Raw genomic sequence first — 15,759 nt, forward strand, 5'->3', positions numbered from 1 at the left:
CAGCCCCTAGAAAAATGCTTGGAACATAGTAAGCACTGTGCCAGCATTAGCTGTTATCATTATCATCACTTGTTTACTTGCTACTTTCCCTTGTTAGACTGGTGTATCCTTGAGAATAAGGACTAAGTCTTGTGTATTTCTGTAACACCAGTACCTAGAGCAATATTTGGTATAGAGTAGATGTAAAAAAAAGTTTACAGATGAAACTAGTAACTGAAAAAAATTTTAAGTTGATATTTACTAAATACCTAAGCTAAATTATCATTCTGCTAGGTCCTTGTGACATAGGATGTGCTTAATATTTACTACTAATTCTAAATTCACGTATTTAAATGACTTCTGCCACTTTCTCTATGTGACCTCTAGAAGCTCACTGGCATTTCCTTTAAGACACATATCTCTAGAATTCATTTTCACTTGCATATAAGTTTGGAAAGAGTAAAAATTATAAATGTTCATATAATCACTAAATAATTTAATATAGGCTTGGTGAGGTGGCTCGCTGCTGCTCAGCACTTTGGGGGGATGAGTCTAGAGGACTGCTTGAGGCCAGGAGTTAAGAGACTAACCTGGTCAACATAGTGAGACTTCATCTCAACAAAAAAATTTAAAAAATTAGCTGGGCATGGTGGTGCGCACCTAGAGTCCCAGCTACTCAGGAGGCTGAGGCAGGAGGATTGCTTGGGCCCAGGAGTTCAAGGCTGCAGTGAGTTATGATCATGCCACAGTACTCCAGCCTGGGTGACAGAGCAAGACTTTATGAAATAATAATAATAATAAGCTAATGACCCAAAATAACTGGTGTTTGTTAACAGATTACTTACAATTTTCTCCTTGTTAAAAATACCATAAGGGCAGGAACTTGGTCTCATCTATTCACCTCTTTATTTCAAGTGCTTGCCATAATACAGGTATATAACAAATGTTCAATAAATATTTGTTGAATAACAAAAGAGTGAATATAAAAACAAAGGAAGGAGGAGAGAGAAGGGAGACTCATTCACTCTGTTCCCCCAAAGTTGGTTGTGTTATAAAATTATTTTATTATCAGAGGACTATGACTTGGAACCCACCTAAACCTACCTACGAAAATGTGCAAGAAGTAATACTACTTACAGTGTACTTTTTAATTCACTCTCATGACTTTGTTTCTATAGGAAATAACACATCAGAAAAAAGTACCAGTCTGGTAGTCAGAAAACTAAATTTTAGAATTGGCTTGGCCACGAAGTAGTTATGTACCTCAACTTTTCTCAGCCTTGGTGTACCTTATCTTTTAATAGAATGATCTCTAAGGCCCTTTCAGCTATAAACACAATTTCAACAGTGGGTGACAAAATTTTGTTGCTCCACACTGAAAAACATAATCTTTTGTACCAATAGCTTAGTTCAATTACGCAAAATATTGATACCTATTACAAACAAGTACTGTGCTTGCTGCTGTTATGGGATCCCAAATTAGTAAGAGCCTACAATCCATCTAGTGGCTGAAAGAGGCGTGGAAACAACTGGTTATATCCAAAGTAGGAAGAAACTCCGGCTGGAATGCAAAAAAGCTACTCAGCTTAGAAACAGAATAATTAAATCTGACTTGGAGGAGTTGGGAGTGAAAACAATTTAGAAGAGCCTCACGAAGGAGGTAATCATTTGTAGAATGAGTCAGATTTTGACAAGCAGTACTGAACATTCTAGGAAGGAACATGATGTTCAAGGTGAGGAAGTGTGGGAACTATAAAAAATATGGCACACATATTCTGTAGAGAGACTGTAAAAAAGGTGAGGTCGGGAGGAGGAAGGCTACAGCTAAACTACTGAGAACTCAGAAGTCTAGGCAAAGGGCTTGGAGATTTATTCTGTGGATAATAAGAGCTAGTTAAAATTTTTGAGAAAACAGAAAGTAATTTAATAGTGGCATAGTGAAATATTAACTGTAGAGATGAGTCTAGAGTAAGGACCATTACTAAGGCAATTATTAACACAACCAGCACGCCAGAGAGAAGGATGTAGAGGGTTCAAATAGGGTACTGGCTGTGAGAAGGGGACAGTCACAGACCTCTTGAGCAGAAGCTGTAGAATGAGAATTTCAGGTCTTGGTGATAAAATGGAAAAGGAAGAATAAAAAACGTCCAAAGTTTCCAGTCTGAGTGCTTCTTCTTTTTATATAAAAGACTCCTCTCTAGTTCATTTCTTCTCAAGATTATTCTAATTTAGTGGTTTCTGGAGTTTGTATAGGAAACAGGAGCTTAAAAATCAAACAAAACAAACCAAAAAACAGATGTCTAGGATGCACCTCAGAATGTTCTGAATCATGGAGAATGTACGTTTGTATTCAAAATTGTTTCTGAAGCAAGTATCTAGTTGAGAATTATTTTCTAAACAGAGAAACACAGGACAGTCACCCCAAATGGGTGCTGAGACAAGGGGAACTACTGACTTAGACCTAATCACCGTTTTTATGTTTGTTGTAGTTAAAGTCTAAAATTACTGATACTGATCTTTTTTCTGTAAGAGAACAGAAATCTATCAACAAAATATCTATAGCACCTGCTAGTTCTAAAAGTTGGGCATATTTCTAGTAGAAAAGGAAGGAGTAGTTTCGCCAAGAATATGGCTCTCTTTGGCGTCCACATTTAAAAAGTTCCCTTGCCAAGAGCCTGAAGATTTGGTCTTTAGCTTTTCACTTTATGGATGAATTCTGGGAATTTGGTGAAAATATTAATCATATCACGATTCCACCAAAATGAGTGATTTGGTTATATTTAAAACTTCACAAGCACTTAGGACTGCGTGCATTTGACAGTTACCTATGTACAGACACAAACATATCTAGTATACTCAACGGGATAGGGTAGAGATGTCAGTTGAATAAACATTCTTATCCAAATAATAAAATACTAGCCCGTCAAATTTTATCAGATGTCTATGCTTTTGCATCAGCTCCCAATCATCCCTAAACCACCATTTCTCCAAACGTCACACATTAAAATATAAGCCATTTGTACTGCAATGTAATGTCGTAACAGCTTTAAGACTCAGCTTGAACCAATTACTTGCTATGTGACCTCCAGCTAATTTCCTAACCTCTCTGTCCATCAGTTCCCTCATCTATGAAAAGTAGATGATGCTCTTCCCTCTATCTTATAAGGATTATTTGCAGATTAAAGTTTGATGATGGTAAAGTGCTTACTCTAGTCTCTGCACACTCCAGAGACAGCAGTTATTATTACTACTCATGGTTACTAACGATCTACAAACCTAATAGCTTCCTGGTCATTAGGCCGTAATGGCTAACTCCTTCCAAAATTTAGCTTAGCACATTCCTTACTTGTTTAAACCAAGGTTGCAGAGCACTCAGGAGATACACGGACTGACTCCATAGTTGCCATTCAATGGACTACAGTGAATGATGCTCCCTGGAGTGTGCAATGTGGTGGTGCTGTTCTCTAACTTGCCTCTTTTAGCCCAAGTTCAATAGCTGCTGATGAAATAACTACAGAACAAATCCAGGAAGCAAATAAATAAATAAGGAATACAGAATGGATGCTCTGAGAGCTAGGCAAATTAGATAAAAGTTATTAGAGAGAATCAATGTAAAAATCTCCAAGGTAAAAAAGCAAGAAGAAAATAAAGAAACCATTTTTACAACAACTTACTAAAAAAATTTTTTTTAAAACTATGGAAATGTGTTTTAAATAATAAAGGGGAAACAGTGACTGTCTCTGAATACATTGACTTTCATGATTAACACTGAGATTATTATAATGCACATTCTTCATCTCAGTAAATGGCACCACCATCCACCCAGTTACTTATGCCAGGAAACTAGGAGTTGTTTCTAACTGCTCCACAGGAAAGTCCCACCAGGTCTAGTTCTAAAATATATCCTGAACCTGTTCACTTTTTTGCATCTCTACTACTACCATGCTGGTCCAAGGCATCAGGCTCTTTCACATCCAGATTTCCACAATAGCATTCTATTCATATCTCCTCTTACATTGTCGACCCTTAGAATTCTCCACACAAACCTAAGAGTGATCTGTTCCTTCTACCTGGAATTATCCACCACCCAGATCCTCACACAGCTGCCTTTTCTCATCATTCAGGACACATGGCTCAAATGTCACCTCCTGAGACTTTCCTTGAATACCTATCTAAAACAGCCTACTACCATCACTATTACATACATCACCTTGTTTTACCTGTCTTTATCTGAACTTACCATGTATGTTTGTTTGTTTGGTTACTAAATCTTGATCTTCAGAACATAAAGTTTACAATAACAAGGATCTTTCTTACTTTATTTACCACTTCATAACAGTTTCTGCTACATGGCAGCCACAAATATTTACGGAAAGAATAAATGAAAAGTATAAATGGATGAATTTTAAAACATGGTGAATATGGTCACCCCTAGCAAGTATATGAGTAACGTATATTTAGCTTATTGATTTACATAATAAAGTTGCTAACGAATCAGTAAAATAATGCTTCAATTACCTGTACTGGGATGGCCCTGAGGATCACAGTAATTCTTTGTAGTCATGAAAATCACCGCCAATCCAATTTCTGCTTCAGGAATAGGTCTAAGACCTTGCCTATTAGAATAAAATAGTTTAAGTACAATAATATATTAAAACTAGCAACTTTTATTCAGATAATGTCAAGATAAAGCAACCTCTTTTTTTTCCTCCCAAATAATTTTATGGTATAGACAGAATTTCAAATGCAAAGTACTATAACAGCTTACTCGCTGGGGTGCTGTTACGTTGACAAGTCCACCATCTTTTAGTAACTCCGTTAACTTCATCTGTAAAATAAGGGGCTAAAGAATATAGATCTTCCCAGTTCTAAAATTCTACAATTTTTGGAATAAAAAGAAAACAGTACTACCCAAATTAAACAACAGAACAGGCTTTTATGGCCAGGCATGGTGGCTCACGCCTGTAATCCCAGCACTTTGGGAGGCTGAGGCGGGTGGATCACTTGAGGTCAGGAGTTTGAACCAGCCTGGCCAACATGGTAAAACGTTGTCTCTACTAAAAATACAAAAATTAGCTGGGTGTAGCGGTGCACGCTTGTAATTCTAGCTACTTGAAAGGCTGAGGCAAGAGAATCACCTGAATTTATGAGGTAGAGGTTGCAGTGAGCTGAGATTGCACCACTGCACTCCAGCCTGGATGACAAAGTGAGACTCCGTCTCAAAAAAAATTTTTTTTAAATCACCACAGGCTTTTACAAACAAATCCATGGATACTATGATCCTAAGATGAAACTTCAAAGAGAAGAAAAAAAGAAGTGAGAGAGGAAGGATGAAGAGAAGCAGACAGAACTATACCTAAGGTATATCTATACATGTGTTACAACTTTTAGTAAATCAAATCATTTTGCCACATTTACATGAATTAAGGTATCTTCACATTAAAGGAATCTTATGGTGAACCTATTTTTTGTTGTTCTGTAAGGTCAATGACTGATTTTATAAAAACAAAAACACACCATTTAATATCATATAAAAATTACACCTCAAATTTTAACAAACAACTACAAAATGTCTTTTACTTTTTTTTTTTTTTGAGACAGAGTCTTGCTCTTTCACCCAGGCTGGAGTGCAGTGGTGCAACCATGGCTCACTGCAACCTCTGCCTCCCAGGTTCAGGCAATTCTTGTGCCCTGAGCTTCCCAAGTAGCTGGAACCACAGGCACGCACCAACACACCAGCTAATTTTTGTATTTTTAGTAGAGATGGGGTTTCACTATGCTGGCCAGGCTGGTCTTGAACTCCTGGCCTCAAGTGATCCACCTTCCTTGGCCTCCCAAAGTGCTGGGGTTACAGGCGTGAACCACTTTGCTCAGTCGAGATATTTTAAATGGTTAGTTTGTAAGGTCTTTTTGAAATGCTAAATGTGTCTTTTTGTGTGTACTGACCTTACTTAAATAGGATTCAGTTATATGTGCAATTAAAGTATCAGAATAAAAAATAAAATTTATAAAAGCTTTATAATCAAGTGATCACATATAGCTACCTATAATTTAGGTAATTCAAAACTGGTATTTTATTACTCTACTAACTTTTGCAACTATAAATTATACTATGTGAATTAGTTACAAAGAATGGTTACATAAAATAGAAATGTTTTAATACATATTTAATAATGCTCTACAGAAATTACATCACCCTGAATGGAGAAACACTGGAAGCATTTATTTTAAAGTCAATAGTGAGATAAATGTGGCCATTTTCACCACTTCTATTCAATACTGCTCTGGAGGTCCCAGTTGGTATGGAACAAAGAGACAGAAAAAAGAGGTATCAGAGAAATAACGATTAGAAAGGAGAACGGAAACATTCCTTACACATGGTATGATTTATAGAAAAGACTATAGATAAATTATTATGAAACAGAGAAGTCTGGCAAGATGGCTGGATATAAGATGAATATCTGAATGTCAGCTTAATTTCTTTACAGCAGTAGTGAACTAGAAAAAGTAATTAAAGTGGCAATATCATTCATTATAACAATATCAGAGAATATGTACTAGCTAGGAATAAATACATTAAGATATTCAAGATCTCTCTACAGAAAACATAAAATTCTATTAAGAGATTTCAAGAAAACCTAAATAAATGGAGATACCACATTCAAGGATAAAAACAATTAAAATTTACATAAATTGTTAATTATCAAGTTGCCTTGTAGATTCAATGCACTTCCTAATCAAAATCCAAACAAACTTTAACAAAAGATGATTCTAAATGTAAATGAAAAAATCAAGGAACAAGAATAGCCAGGATGCTTCCGAAGAAGAGCAAAAAAAGATTTGTTCTACCAGCTAGGAGGACTTCATGGAAGTTATACTAATTAAGACAATGTAGTATTAGTACAAAGAAAGGCAGACTGATGAATAAAAAAGAATAAAGTCAGATACACAGAAGTGCATGTATGTAACTTTGGTATAAAACAGATTCCAGATAAGTTAAAAACAAATGTCAAAAACAAAAGACGGTATCAAAATACTAGTAAAAAACACAGGTGAGTATCTTTAAAGCACTGACTAAAACAGAAAAGATTTTTACTATACAGCAGGTCCTCGAGTAACATCATTTCATTCATTGTCATTTCATTATGACATCGGCAAGAAAAAGACTGATTCCTAACCAGGGCCGCTGTCTGTGTGGAATTTGCACTCTCCCCCAGTGTCTGTGTGGGTTTTTTGTGTGTACTCTGCTTTACTACCACATTCCAAAGATGTGCACGTTAGGTGAACTGGTGTGTCCAAACTGTCCCAGACTGAGTGTGGATGGGTGTGTCAGTGTGCCCTCCAAAGGAATAGTGTCCTATCCAAGGTTGGTTCCCACCTTGTACCCTGAGCTGCTGAATAGGCTCTGGCCACCCACAACTGTAAACTGGATTCTGGATGATAGTTATTTCACACAGGAGAAAACTGGGCTATGGGTAACCATGTAAGTTATTTTCAAAGATCTGGCTGGTATTTTAGATGACAGATTTTTTCAGACACTTACTGTCTGAAAAATAACTAATTAAATAATTGGTGAACAAAATAAATGTGTATTATGCATAGAACAATGATGAGCATGTGTCATGGACCAAGGATTATGATTCATCCAATTCTATGCAAGGCTGGGGAACAGGTCAGGAAAGAAGGAAAAGCAGGAGATAATAAAGAGAAAATAATTAATAACAGGAAGAGTTACCAAATTTGAGCTGAGATACCGGAAAAAGGTATCAGCAAGAACAAAAATCAGGGTTGTATTGTTCCCCTAGACCTCTAATCTTCTCCAGAAGACACTTAATCTTTACCACAGATTTCCTATACTCACTTCTGACATTTAATCAATACAGCCATGGCAATCACCAATCACAATGTTGCCCTGTTGAAGTTCAGTCAACAGTTGACTTTACTGGCCACTCTGCTTCATATAATTGCTCCTTCATTTGCTTGAACTAAGTTAACAGGTATTATTTTAAGTGACAGTCTTTCTCAAAATATAATACTGCATGCCCTCCAAAAAACATATTGTGGACAGGTGCAGTGGCTCACACCTACAATGCCAGCACTTTGAGAGGCTGAGGCAGGCAGATCACTTGAGCTCAGGAGTTCAAGACCAGCCTGGGCAACATGGCAAAACTCAGTCTCTACAAGAAATAAAGAAATTAGCAGCAGCGTGGTGGTGTGCGCCTGTAGTCCCAGCTACTTGGGAGGCTGAGGCAGGAGAAGTGCTTGAGCCTGGGAAGTGGAGGCTGCAGTGAGCCAAGATCACACCATTGCACTCTAGCCAGGAGTGAAACCATGTCTCAACATCCCCCCTCCAAAAACCCAAACAACCATATTGTAACAGGGGCCAAATGTCACCTCATGATCAAGGCACCAGCGTCTGAGCTAGCCTGGTACTCCAGCTACTTTTTTTTAACTCAGGGTGTCAATATATGCTGAAAGTAAAGAGCCTGGAGCCCAGAATCCAACTGCCCGGGCTCACATCCTGGCCACCCTGCTCACTGCTTCTGCTATATGCAAACCCCCTTCTGCCTCAGTTCTCTCATCTGCACAGTGAGGACCACAACAGTAAATAATATATAGGTTGAGGATTAAATGTTTACACATACATAAATTCTTAGGCCAGGACCTGCTATGTAGGATAATTTTTTTTTTTTTTTAATATATTACTGCTGTTGCTCTGCCTGGCACATTCTTTGTCTGGCTCTTTGAAAAACTGGTCATAGGTAAGCCATTGCCTAAAAGAGGCCTTCTCTGTTTAGAATAAGCTTCTTCCCCACTGCCGGGTTACTGCTTCCTTTATATACATGTGTAATGATTTGTTTACTTGTCTTTCTCTGTTTCTCCCTCTAGACAGTAAGCTCCAGTGATGGCAGGGACCGTGACTATCTTGTTTTTCATTATATTACCAGTGCCGAAAACACAATGGAACTACAGTAAATTTGTATTGTAGTAGTAAAATAGTATTTTTGTTATACAGTATATCTTCTTTTTTACAGTAGTTAATACATCTCAATTAAGTAAAATATTTATAGTATAGATGAGTAAAATTTTACTTTTTATTTCAGAAAGCCCATAAGAGAAAAAAAGAAAATCCCCCCATGGTCAGAAGGACTCCTGGGACAGGAAAAATGTATCTTTTGTAGGAAGCTGGCTGTGGACGTTTCAGGCATATAAACACTTTAGGCCTCACTTACTTTTTGCCATATGAAGAGCAATTTAGTCAGAAGACTGCCAAGCCTGATATTTCTACAATACTTACTGGTTTCAACAATGCTAAGATTATTAATGCAAATTAAGGTCTAAGAAAAATCCTTCAGTTAGCTCTTTTACAGTCTCCCTCCACACTACAAACATCATTTCAACCTATCCGACTTTTCTGCTTTCCCATAATAGCCTATATAAGGATAGAAATGTTTATATGTCTTTCTAATGGGTAATAACCATCAAAGGGCAAATACATTTCAACGCTAGGCAACTGCAGAAAACCTTTTACCTTTGAGTTTTAGCTTTCTCAAATGCAACATATTCTGTAAAAAAACTTAACACTACTTTGTTAATTTACAGAGGTAAATTCTACAAATTCTATTAAAGTAACAAAAAAGCATAAAATATTTTTGAGTAAAACTGTCATGAATAAAGATATTCTATATCTAATATACCAAGTTACAATTAATTTTCAAGTCTACTACACTATAAAACCTTTTATGAATTACAACTTGTATCGGCCAGGCACAGTAGCTCACGCCTGTAATCCCAGCACTTTGGGAGGCCGGGGTGGGTGGATCATCTGAGGACCGGAGTTTGAGACCAGCCCCACCAACATGTTGAAACCCCGTCTCTACTAGAAATACAAAAATTAGCTGGGTGTGGTGGTACATACTTGTAGTCCCAGCTACTAGGGTGGCTGAGGCAGAGGATCGTTTGAACCCAGAAGGCAGAGGTTGCAGTGAGCTAAGATTGTGCCACTGCACTCCAGCCTGGACAACAGAGCAAGACCCTGTCTCAAAAAAACAAAAAATAGGCCAGGCGCGGTGGCTCATACCTGTAATCCCAGCCCTTTGGGAGCCCGAGGGAGGAGGATCACCTGAGGTCAGGAGTTCAAGACCAGCCTGGCCAACATGGCGAAACCCTCTCTCTACTAAAAGTACAAAAATTAGTGGGGCGTGGTGGTGAGTGCCTGTAATCCCAGCTACTCAGGAGACTAAGGCAGGAGAATAGCTTGAACCCAGGAGGCAGAAGTTGCAGTGAGCCGAGATCGCGCTGCTGTACTCCAGCCTGGGCAACAAGAGCAAGACTCCGTCTCAAAAAAAAAAAAAAAAAAAAAAAAAAAATTCTTGTATCTACTTTTACATTGTTAGGTGAAAAGCAACAAAAAAGGTTAAACATAAAATCTCCTACTTGCAGTTTTTTACTAATAAAGAATAATCCTATACCTTTGGAGCATATCCATTATTGACTGAATCCATTTCTTCTGACAGTCAGGAATTAAGGTCTGTGAATTTGTTATTCCTGTATCAACAACACACGTTCCCGGAGCCAAAAAGAAATTATGTTCTTCTTCATTCTCTTCTGTTATCAACCTAGCTTCCCCACCTCCAAAGACAACTGCAGAACTCAATTTCTTATGCTAAAAATGGAAGGAAACATTTTTAAAAGTAAAACGTAATAATTTCTTGAACATATTCTTATAAGAATTTGATTTGGGAAACATAAAAGTACAATTCAAGAAGACTTGGTGCTACTTCTTGAGTAGGTAATTTCAGCTTCCACTTTGAGAAAGTCCCTAGTTCAACAGGTCTCTGCAGCCCTGGAACTGTTACACTCTCTGTGGTTCCTCATCACACTTCCTAACAGCACTCTAACTGTGGGCTTATCTGCATTTCTCCACTACAACATAAACTATTGGAAACCCCATTTTGGCACACAGAACATATTCCACAGATTTAACTTCTTTAGTTAGCTTACTAAGGAGATTTAGCTTACTAACTAAAGAAGTTAAAACTAAGTTTCCTGTCCTCCTCATTTGCATATTTATAAATAGGCCAGTTATCACAGATTTTAAGAAACCCTGTAATCACAGCCATGATCACTGGGCAGGTCTGGTGCCTGGGCTGTTTTTTATTCTACTTCACACTTTTACACAAAATCCCAAAATGAAATACGTTAACAACTACTGATAAGAGTTAATAATGTATCCTAGTTTGTAATGTATTCTTTAGGAAAATTTAGCTTATAACATAATTACCTGTTTGGCATTCAAAAATATAAATGTTTTCCCTTTGAAGATTTGTTTTCTTTCCTGTCGTCCTGACAGATCAACATTTTTACTTCCAATAGACGGTTCATCAAGAGGTGGGTAAAAGCTGTAAAAATAATTAAAGTATATTCTAACTATATACTACTATGCTTGCTATTAAATTTGTAAATGGAGTGACTATCTGACACTCAAAAGGCGTAATTTCCATAATACCTCTATAGTATTTTTTTTTAAGTAAGAATTTTATCTGGGACAAAATGACAAAAAGCATCTAATTGCGTTTTCTAGAAATATGGTGGCAGGTGACACAAAGAAGAGCTAGAATTGAACATTAATATCTCAAAATAAATAATCCAAGGTAGACAATCATAGTAAGATGAACATTAAACACACATGACTCAAACAAGGTATCTGAATTACAAAAGTTTGAGAGAAACATCATCCATAAAGATCAAATTCTATTAGCATCTTGTGTTTACTTAGGAGCCAACATCTATTAAAACGCTCATGTTTCAATTCTACTAGCACAATCTATTATGAGTGTTTTGTTAGAGATCTCTTTGAAGAAGTTCAGGAAATTTTTAAACTTACATTATTTACTCAGTTTAAATAAAATTTCCAAAACAAGACTAAAGAATATAATGTTTTAGCTCTTCAATTTAATGCTATAAGAACATCTTAATCATCCATGAAAATAAAGGAAAATAAGAAATGGAGAAATATCAACAGATAATTCTTAAGCCTCTCATCAGTCTAGAGTTTCAACTTCCTGTATAATCAGATCTTTTGCTACAGCTGTTCATAACTGACCAGCATTTCAACTTGTCTCTCTTCCTTTCAGTAAAAATTACTAACCCATGATGACGATGATAAGGGGACAATGTAGGGAGGGTGAAATTCACAACCTGGACGATCAGTCACAAATCAAGAGTTAACTATCTGCAGAGATCAACATCCAACATGGTAAAAACACTGCAGTCATTAAGAGTCACCATCCAGCACTTTAGAACTAATTACATCTTTCCCCTGGACTTCTCCTTGGAAACATACATATCTCATAAAGTCAAGCTAAGTTATGATTGAAGAGTTATGATACTTTAAAATTTTTTTGATAACTGATGCATGTATTTTAATTTCACTACAATAGATGCTGTAAGTCTATTTTAAAGTAATGATTTCTGGAAGCTGCAATCTCAAATGAGTTATCTGCAGGCAAGAGCAGACTCACTTGGCAGGACAGAACGCAGGCCACTGAGTTAGTTCTGGTTTTTCTAAACAACCAACTTTAAAATTCTATTTATTTTACTTTTAAAATATACAGAGAACAGTGGAAACTACTTTAACTGTTAACAAAAACTAAATCTACAATAAGAGCACTGGAAAGTTAGTAGACACTCGGACACATAAAAAGGATCAATTTTAATATCTCTTTGAATCTTTTTTTTTCTTTTTTTTTTTTTTTTTTTTTGAGACGGAGTCGCCCAGGCTGGAGTGCAGTGGCGCAATCTCGGCTCACTGCAAGCTCCGCCTCCTGGGTTCACGCCATTCTCCTGCCTCAGCCTCTCCGAGTAGCTGGGACTACAGGCGCCCGCCACCACGCCCGGCTAATTTTTTTTTGGTATTTTTAGTAGCGACAGGGTTTCACCGTGGTCTCAATCTCCTGACCTCGTGATCCGCCCGCCTCGGCCTCCCAAAGTGCTGGGATTACAAGCGTGAGCCACCGCGCCCGGCCTGAATCCTTTTTATCCTTTATCCCTTAATAAATATTCCCCCATAACTTACACTTCTTTTTTAGTGTAAAAGCCAACTAACACTTTACTTATATACAAATAACTAGTTTACCAATTAGTCCACACAATAATGTAACAACACTAGGACAGATTACAGAGCCAGTTACAGACAAAAACGGTAAGGAAATGTTTAACACATATGACTGTGTGTTATAGTCATACATGACTATAAAACTATGACTGAGTAGATGTGAGATTCTTCCTGCTTTCCCAAAACACTAAAGTTGAATGATTTTTAAATTATCTATAGCTTTACATTATTCACACTGTCATTCTTAATTATGCCATAGATAACAGTTTACAGTAGCCAGGGAGCAGCTAACTGCAGCTTAGTTCAATGAAGTTTAAGCCAGGTTCTTAAACATATGTGTATGATAGCCTGTTAGGCCTCTCTAATGGCTCTACCAGAGTTCTAACTTTATTAGTGTGATTCTTTAACAGCTGGCTCCTCCACTAAATGCCATGAGGGCAGAAACTGTAACTTTTTTTGGCTCATGATTATATCCTCAAGTCTATCTTGCCTGCTTCACTGTAGGCATTCAATACATACTTAGAAATAAACTGACATTACAAAATATAAATAAAAATTCAACCTAATAATTTAAAAGTGAATACAAAGTATAAACATCCTTCAATTCCCTCAAGTATAGATTTAAGTATTAAAATTCTAGAACTTGAACAATGTATTTTGGTTTTGTTTTGAGAACACTGATAAATTTGAGCACCAATACTTGGTAAGATCAATCTTGAACAAAAAAATACAAAACTGTATTATCTAGAAGCTAACCAAATGCCGGCTATGACTCCAACATGGGTTATTCTTAGTAATACATACATTTGATATATGATAGACACATTCATACATAGATAATTGATAATATAGTGATTAAAAAACACTATGTTCTAGAACTTCAAATACCTACATAAGCCTTTTTCTCTTTACCAGTGTAATGATGAGAACAAGAAAGAAGAGACTAGTGATGAATGTGAAGAGATCATTAAAAATCATTATTTCTGAAGCATTACATTCTAGAAGTTTTAAAGCATTTCTGACACTCTAGCAATTTAATAAACTAGTACAAAAACTGGAAAATAGGAAAGTAACCTGTCAGAGACCTAGGCTAGAGGCATATTGACTGAATATAACGATACTACAAATATAAAGTGACCTCCAATTTCTATCATTAAAAAATTAAAATGTTTTGGGTTCCTTTATACAGAAACTTCAAGAGCTACAAATAATTATGTTTTATTACATAGTAACTGGTACATATTATGAATCATACATTCTATAAAATGATATTAATCTAGAAATTTTGCTTTTTCCCATTCACATTTTCTATTTAAATTCTTTACATGATCTTCAATAAATTTCATCTAACCTACAGTATATCATTTTCACTTCTGTATGAAGATTTTGCAAATATAGAATTTTTCTGAATCCATGTATAATTCTGGCTCTGGAAACTGTAACCCAAGCCACACATATTTATTTGTCCAATATCTGGACAGCTGTTTATTTCATTAGTCCTGCAGGCATATGTTCACAATTTCTAGAACCATTTACTATATGGCTTTTTTTCTGGGAGGGGGGGATCTTCACAAGGCTAGACTACAGTGACATCCACAATTTGCAAATGTGAGGTTCTATCTCCTGAAAAAAATTACTAATACTAGTCATATTTCTTGCGTTCGATTTAAATGAACTATGTAAGGTGACTTCTATAAGCTTCCTAAACTGTCAAACTTTCATTTACTGAGATTATTTCAGGCCAATGTTGTCTGTTGGGTCTGAGATTTGATTACCAGCTGGTAAGTTAACCTGTTCCTGTTTCATGGATGCTGGCAGAAGACAAACACTCCTGAGTCACAGCAAAGCAAGCAGCATGAGCTCCAGTATGTTTGCTACAGGTCTCCTCTCTGACCAAGTCCCATAGGGAAGACGTAGAGGGCACATACAGTGAAAGGTACATACAGTGGTGTGTGTTACAGGAGAGAGGAACACTGAACTTGGGAAACCACCGGTATTATAACAAGCTTTAAGCAAGCCTACATTTTGTCACAGGAAGGAAACATTACCTCATCCCTCAAAGTTTCTCACTGCAAACATACCCTTGAGAAACGGTCTGTGTAAAGGAGGGTCAAGGCTTTGCATTCTTGGCCTATTCAGCAAATTGTTTATGAATGCAAGGGACCCATGGAGGACTCCATCTCTCAAGAGTGTCTCACTAAAACAATACTTGTTGTTTGAAATAATTAATACACCATCCTACAACATGAGACACTTTGTAAAACTCAAATAAAAGCCAACTCCCCCTCCTTTCTAGGGGATAATCTCCTTACATTTAGACATATAAATCTCCTCTATTAGAGCACAGATTATTGAAATTAAACACTCCTTTTAAATGTATTCTTCTAAAAATGACTTCATCTACTTCACTACTTTGATGACAGTCAAGGAAAATGAGATATTGCAAATCATTTCATGTACATGAAGTTATAACTGTCATATCCTGTTTCTTGGTAACCGTGCAAAGATGTAGACATAGCTGTACTAAATAGGACTGTACATTTTATTGGAAAAAATATTATAGTATGCCTCCTAATTTAAATCCAGGACTAGCAGTCATGCTTTTTTGGAACATTAGAGGTACTTATGTAATCAAAGGAGTCACCACAATTTATTTCATATCC

The 15,759-nt window shown here is 36.6% G+C and overlaps 1 protein-coding gene across 15 annotated transcripts in view; it reads right to left on the reverse strand.

Moving 5' to 3' along the window:
- NBN (nibrin) overlaps nt 1-15,759 on the reverse strand; it is a 66,201-nt gene that overhangs the window by 26,463 nt on the left and 23,979 nt on the right. For all 15 annotated transcript variants that reach the window (XM_063643395.1, XM_063643397.1, XM_063643396.1 and 12 more), the window contains 3 exons: nt 11,264-11,381; nt 10,452-10,645; nt 4,498-4,595 (listed from right to left, as the gene is read on the reverse strand). In XM_063643395.1, the coding sequence (XP_063499465.1) occupies nt 4,498-4,595; nt 10,452-10,645; nt 11,264-11,381 (410 nt within the window). The remainder of the gene's footprint in view (nt 1-4,497; nt 4,596-10,451; nt 10,646-11,263; nt 11,382-15,759) is intronic.

Source organism: Symphalangus syndactylus, chromosome 7 (assembly GCF_028878055.3).
Source record: "Symphalangus syndactylus isolate Jambi chromosome 7, NHGRI_mSymSyn1-v2.1_pri, whole genome shotgun sequence".
NCBI classification, from domain to species: Eukaryota; Metazoa; Chordata; class Mammalia; order Primates; family Hylobatidae; genus Symphalangus; species Symphalangus syndactylus.